Source organism: Myotis davidii, unplaced genomic scaffold, assembly GCF_000327345.1.
Source record: "Myotis davidii unplaced genomic scaffold, ASM32734v1 scaffold663, whole genome shotgun sequence".
NCBI classification, from domain to species: Eukaryota; Metazoa; Chordata; class Mammalia; order Chiroptera; family Vespertilionidae; genus Myotis; species Myotis davidii.
The window spans coordinates 1711727-1718189 of record NW_006295816.1 but is presented as its reverse complement, the minus strand read 5'-3'; the positions used below and the strand labels follow the sequence as shown (position 1 = coordinate 1718189).

The window sequence follows — 6463 nt, the reverse complement described above, 5'->3', positions numbered from 1 at the left end:
GTGGCAAGAGGGTGCCCCGCCAGGACGAGCGTCTCTTCAGACTGCGTGTGGTGGGGGGCCAGCCTGGGAACTCACCCTGGACAGTCAGCCTGCGCAACCGGTGAGGCCCAACCGCTCGCCCACCCCCCCACTCCCCCCAGGGGCCGAGGCTGTCTGCCTGTGCCCCTGGAGGGTGGGAACCTGTCCTGGCTCCAGAGGTTCTAGCTGAGAGGTGGCAGGTCCACTCCTGTGTCGGGCCTCACTGTTCCCTGTACTGACCCTCATCCACCAGGCACGGCCAGCACTTCTGTGGGGGCTCCCTGGTGAAGGAGCAGTGGGTGCTGACTTCCCAGCAGTGCTTCCCCTCCTGGTGAGCCTCCCTGGGTTTGGGGTCCCGCCCAGTCCCATCACCCCGCCTCATCTTCCCGCTAGCCACCTGCCCCAGGCCAGCCAACAGGTGGGCCTCGGGCAGCGGACCCTGAGTCCTAACCGAGCAGCTTGTCCACCAGCCATGAGCCTCTCGTGGGCTATGAGGTGTGGCTGGGCACCATGTTCCAGAACCCGCAGCCCCAGGAGCCAGGCCTGCAGCGGGTCCCAGTGGCCAAAATGGTGTGCGGGCCCTCGGACTCCCAGCTGCTTCTGCTCAAGCTGGAGAGGTGTGTGCCGCGTCTGGGGCAGTGAGGTGGGGCCGGGCCTCTCGGCCTTGGGCCCTGAGCACCCTCGTTTCTGCCGAAGACCCGTCACCCTGAACCAGCGCGTGGCCCTGATCTGCTTACCCCCCAAGCAGTACGTGGTGCCTCCGGGGACCAAGTGTGAGATTGCAGGCTGGGGCGAGACCAGAGGTAAGACGGTGCGGGGTGTGGGGTGTGGGGCGCGGACCGCGGGGCGTGGGACTACCCCGAGGCCTCCCTCCCTCCCATCCCCTCCGCTGTAGGAACAGGGAACAACTCGGTCCTCAACGTGGCTCCGCTGACCGTCATCTCCAACCAGGAGTGCAACGTCAAGTACCGCGGGCGTGTGCAGGAGAACGAGCTGTGCACCCAGGGGCTGCTGGCCCCTGTGGGTGCCTGTGAGGTGGGTGGCGGCCCGGCCACAGGGAGGGGAGGGAAAACTGAACCTGCACTGGCTCATCTCCAGGGGACTGGTCCCTGCCTCGCGCAGGCCCTCACCCGGTCTCCCCCACCAGGGCGACTACGGGGGCCCGCTTGCCTGCTTCACCCATGACTGCTGGGTCCTGGAGGGACTTATAATCCCCAACCGCGTGTGCGCACGGCCCCGCTGGCCAGCCGTCTTCGTTCGCGTCTCTGTGTTTGTGGACTGGATTTACAAGGTCATGCGGCTGGGCTAGGCCCGGCCTTGGTCCCCCCTGTACCGGGGGCACGGAGTTCCTGTGGGACATAAAGGCGCCTTTCCTCCTCACACCGGGCTGTGCTTTAGTCTCTGCTTCCAGGGAATGAACCGGCAACTCCTTGCCCGGGCCTGGGGGCTCGGCCCTGCACCCCTCAGCCTGTGGGTGCCGTGGAAGGGCAGGACCTCCCAGGCCCCCACGTAAGGGTGGTGTAGGCAGTTGCCAACCGAAGGGGCTGCAGCAGGGGCTGGCCTGGGGGAGCCCCGCTGGCCAGGAGAGCAACGGGTGAATCCCTCACGGTGCCCTCCTGCCTCCCACGGAGGTAGATGAGGTCCCTGTGGCTGAGGTCTCTGAACCCCCCGGCGGGGCTGGGCACAGAGGACCAGCAGGAACCAGACTGTCTTCATTTATTATAACCAGACAGCCCGCCTCTCGCTCGCCCGACCAGAGTCCAGAGCCCAGGATCCTCCGGCTGCTCTGCCAGACCCCGGGCTCTCCCAGAACCCAGGGCCGCCCCTGCCAACCGGCTGGCGCTGAGGCGGGCCTTCAGCTGCCCAGGTGCATGCGCAGCCAGAGCACGGCGTTCATGAGGCTGTCCGACTCCACCTCCACCTCAGACAGGGCGTGGGTGCTCTGGGGGTACAACAGGAGCCTGTGGGGGGAGGGCAGGAATGTTTGAAGTTGGGGGGCGTCCTCCCCTGCCCGCCAGCTTCCGGGCCACCCGGCACTCACCGCACAGGCACGTTCCGGGTCTTGAGGGCACGGTAATACTCGATGCCCTGCTTGAAGGGCACCCGCCGGTCCTTCTGGCCCAGCATCAGAGGTCTGGCAGGTGGTGGCTGCTGTAGGAGAAGCCCGCCTCCACCACGCACCTGCGGGAGACCAAGCCCTGCAGCTCGTGGGCGGGGCTCCAGGGGGTAGGGGCTGGGCGGGGCCAGGGCTGGGAGGGGGCACACGCACCAGTCGGGGATGTCCGTGGAGCCCAGCATGGAGGCGATGTTGATCACCGGGTTGCGGGCCACGCAGGCGCTGTACGTGTCCGGGTACTGACCGATCAGGTGGCAGGAGAGGAAGCCGCCGTGGGACCCGCCCATCAGGGCCACCCGGTCTTTGTCGAAGTGCTCCTCGCGGAGCACCTGCTCGACTGCAAACTATAGGGCGGGCGGAGCGACCTCAACCCGCTGCCGGCCGCGGGAGGGCACCCCCAGCCCCCTCGCCCCACCAGCCCTGCTACCTGGACGTCCTTCACGTCTTGGTGGCCCACGTTGCCGGGGAGGGAGAGGATGCTGTCCTGGCCAAAGCCCGTGGAGCCCCGATAGTTCACTGGAGGCCAGGAAGGGACCGGACAGGGTGGTCAAGGGACAGTCCCGCCCCCTGGACACTATACCCGGTCCGTGAAGTAGGCCTTGGGGCCAGCTGTCGGGGGGAGGGGCTGAGATGTGAGGCGGCTGCCTGTGAGCACTCCTTCCCTGGGAGTCCCAAGTGCATCTCCGACCCCCTCGCCTGGAGCCAAGCCGGCCCGGCAGCTCCTGGGGGTGGTTACCAGGTCGGGCTACAGAGACTCCTGCAGACTAGGGCGGTCCCTGTGGAGCTTGTACAAACCAGCCCCCACCCCCGCCCCCCGACGGGAGCTGCGGGCCCTGGCACTCACCCAGCAGCACTGCGAAGCCCAACTTGCACAGCATAGCTGGGAACAGCATCCAGGCGGTGACAAAGGATGAATGGGGTCCCCCTGCAGGCGGGGAGCAGGGGGTGAAGAGCCAGCCGGGAGGGGTGGCGGGCGGGCAGGGGCTCTTAGGCCAGGTGCCTACCGTGGGGCATGACCACCATGGGCACCCGGGTCTTGTCGGGAGGGTTGCTGGGCTGCAGGAGGATTGCTTCAAAGTCAAGGCCAGCTGCGGGGAGAGGCGGCCATCAGCAGGGCCGGTGGGGGTGGGGCTGCCCCAGGCAAGGCCTCGCTGCAGCTGCAGCTGCAGCTCTGGGGCTGACCCCCAGAACAGGCCTGGCCACGGCCCCCACACGGCGACACGGACCCAGGAGCCCCTCCGCCAGGGCCGTGTTCGGGGCAGGTATGGTCACAGGCCGCGTAGGGGCCCGTCTTTGTGCCTTGGTTCCCCACCACAGGCGACTTGGCCTGGGGATTCCACGCTGACACCCAGAGCAGGTGCCCAGATGCCTGGACCCCGTCCTCCCCGCGGCTGTCCAGAGGGGAAGGGAAAGCCTCTCGGAGAGAATCCCAAGACCCCCCCAAAGCCGGAGGCAGGAAAGGGGGGCAGACGCTGTGCCGGCAGCTGGGGAGGGGCCGTGCCCCGGGCTCACCATACTGCACGTTCTCCTGCTCCGGGGGCGGCTGCAGCACCCGGACACCCCAGGAGATGTCGGTAATGGGCTCGGCCTCCTCCAGCGACACCCACACCACCGACCGTTCCTTCCCCGGGGGAGGCAGGAACCCAACTTTCTGCCAAGGGGAAAGGGTGTGTGTGTCACGGGGCCTGGCTGCCTCCCTGCCCATCACCTCTGCTGGAGGGGATTAGCGGGGGGGTGTGCAGCTCTCTCAACGCTCCCCCTCCAGCAGGTATGGCACGGATGCCCACCGTGGGCTGGTCCATACAAAGGCACGCACACCCCTCGGCTTCGAGGCGCTGTCTCCCTGCGCTCTGTTCAGCCAGAGGCCGGGGCACGGCCCCAGGAGCCTGTTCCGTGCAGGGAAGACCCAGCGGGCAGTTTGCGGACCCCCTGGCCTCCCACCTGCTGACCAGCACAGACTCCGGCCGGTGCTCTGACCCGGAGCTCTGCCTGCACAGACCCTCTTCCCGGCCTGGCCGGGGCCACCAGCACTCACCAGGCTCGGGGGCAGGCTGGGCGTGGAGAACTGTGCCACCATGAGGTCCCGGTCCATCGTGAGCAGCTTCCAGCTCCCTCCTAACCCCCCTGCAGAAGGCAGACGCCACTCAGCACCCACAGGGCCACCTTCCCACCCCCACCCTGCGGAGCTAGAGTCCCTGGCGGAGGCGCGACAGCAGGTGCCTTCCTGCCCTGGGAAGCGCGGGGTGTCCACCCGGACCGTCCCAGACCCCCAGGTGCACGGTCCTGGGCGAGCCTCCTGCTCAGTCTGCAGCTGGTTCTCAGACACGGGCTGTGCCCGGGGGCGGCTCGACCTGGGACGCCCGGACCCCACGCCACGCCCGTCCCCACGCGATGAGCGCAGCCAGGCCAGGGCCGGGGGTGAGATCCTGGCCAGGGGTCCGAGGAGGGTCCTGAGCAGGGCCTTAAGGTGAGGTGCAGCGGGGACGAGACCCCGGAAGATAGGAGGAGTGAGTCAGGTCGGGGCAGAAGGGCTGGAGGGCAGGTCACCAGTGGTTGTAAGAGGAAGAGGGCGCCAGCAGGGCTTCCCCTGGGGCTGGTGGCAGGCGGCCCATGTCTAAGGGCTGCGGAGGCTGAGCAGCAGGGTGGGGCCGCTCTGAGGCGGGCAGGACACGGAGCCGAGGGGAGCAGGGGAGGCAGGCATTTGGCTGATCAGGGTCCTCGTGACACTGGCAGTAAAGGCTGCAGGACACTCGGTGGCACAGGGCTGAGGGCCACCGCTGCCCGAGCGTAAGTCCCAGTCCCACCCCTGGCCTGGCTGGCCCGCTCGGCCCCCCACTCACCAGCCGTCAGGGAGGTCACAGTGCCCACCTGGGTGTCCACAGCAAATAGGTCCTGAGCAGAAAGGAGCCACGTGTGGCCTCGTGTCCCAGGGCCCTGTGGGTCCCGCCCCGCCCCCCCTCTTCTCCCCTCAGGGAGCCTGAGCCAGGCCAGGGCTGTGAGCAACTGTGACGGTTACTCAGGACGGGAGGGAGCGGCCTGAGAGACTGGGTTCAAATCCTAGCCCGTCACAACGTGCGAGTGACCCTGGGCAGTGTGCGGGCTGCCTCTGAGCCAGAATGTGGACCACATGGTATCACACCCAACAGGGGCCGGGCACACCCCCTGGGAGAAGGCCTCTGCCCCCCTATTACTCTCCATACAGGGTTTAGGGCCCCCAGTGCCAGCCCCCTGGTCCCAAGCCGGCGATGCCTGGGGGAGGGGTGCAGCTGGTCGCGGAGGATGAAGGCCAGGGAAGCTGTCGTGGCCGCTACAGGGCACCACGACCAAGGACGGCACCGGGGACCACCAGGGCAGCCCGAGCCCCAAGGACAAGTGGAGCCAGGACGGGCCGGCAGGGCCTTAGGGGCGGGCGAGGCCTAGTAGCCGGTGCTGCAGCCAGCGGTGAGCAGACGCGGGGCCCTAGGCCCAGGGGCCCGGGGGTGGGTCACGGCCGCCTCTCAGCACAGTCAGGGCCCCTCACCTGCTGGCTGCGCTGAGCCGAGTCGAAAACCACTCGCTGGCTGTCCGCTGACCAGCACCCCAGCGGCAGGTGGCTGCAGTAGATGCCAGAGAAGCTTTCTGCGGAGAAGGAGCAGGGGCTGCGTCCAGGAGGGCGGGGTGTGCGTGCGGTGGGAGGTGGGGTCAGGCTGGCTGCTGGGGAGCACCCCGACAGGAGGGCACAGAGCATTGGGGGGGGGGGGGGCGCAGAGGGCAGGGTCTCCGAAGGCCCAAGGCAGAGCTCAGGGGCTTCTGGGAACGGCGGCGCTCCGAGGAAATGCCGGCTTCCCGGCGACCTGCTCCTATGGCGCCAGGTGAGCAGGGCCTGGCAGAGGGGGCGGAGGAACCTGCTCTTTTTAAAATGTTGCTGATCTCGGAGAGGAAGGGAGAGGGAGCGAGACATCAGGATGGGAGAGAAGGATGGATTGGCTCCTGCACGCCCCCCACTGGGGATCGAGCCCACAACCCGGGCCTGGGCCCCGACCGGGACTCAAACCGTGGCCTCCTGGCTCCTGAGTGGACGCTCAACCCGAGCCCCGCCGCCGGGCAATCCTGCTCTTTACCATCATCACTCATTTAACCCTCACGTTATCGATGCCGCAAGGAAGGCAGGGTGACCGCCCTCCACGGATGGAGACAGGGAAGCCCAGGGGGGTCAGGGCACTGGATAAGGAGCAGGCACCCAGCTGCGCCCTGCAGCCAGAGGGGAGGAAAGGCGCCCTTGCCCACTGGGCGCCTGGACTGACCGGCGGCCTGAGAAGAGTCACCGCTCCCGCCCTGGGGTGGCCCAGG

At 68.1% G+C, this 6463-nt stretch overlaps 2 protein-coding genes across 2 annotated transcripts in view; one reads left to right on the top strand and one right to left on the bottom strand.

Annotated features, from left to right (window-relative positions):
- The window catches only part of MST1 (macrophage stimulating 1), a 4647-nt gene extending 3249 nt beyond the window's left edge, over positions 1-1398 (top strand). Inside the window, exons 10-15 of the mRNA XM_006770597.2 lie at positions 2-100; positions 272-349; positions 489-635; positions 715-821; positions 914-1053; positions 1166-1398. Coding sequence (XP_006770660.1) covers positions 2-100; positions 272-349; positions 489-635; positions 715-821; positions 914-1053; positions 1166-1327 — 733 coding nt within the window. The 3' untranslated portion in view covers positions 1328-1398. The remainder of the gene's footprint in view (position 1; positions 101-271; positions 350-488; positions 636-714; positions 822-913; positions 1054-1165) is intronic.
- Positions 1399-1717: 319 nt separating this feature from the next.
- The window catches only part of APEH (acylaminoacyl-peptide hydrolase), a gene marked incomplete at its 5' end in the record, with an annotated part of 25045 nt that continues 20299 nt past the window's right edge, over positions 1718-6463 (bottom strand). Inside the window, 11 exon segments of the mRNA XM_006779467.2 lie at positions 1718-1979; positions 2060-2148; positions 2151-2199; positions 2288-2478; positions 2562-2650; positions 2979-3059; positions 3139-3222; positions 3647-3785; positions 4170-4258; positions 4975-5026; positions 5655-5752. Coding sequence (XP_006779530.1) covers positions 1874-1979; positions 2060-2148; positions 2151-2199; positions 2288-2478; positions 2562-2650; positions 2979-3059; positions 3139-3222; positions 3647-3785; positions 4170-4258; positions 4975-5026; positions 5655-5752 — 1067 coding nt within the window.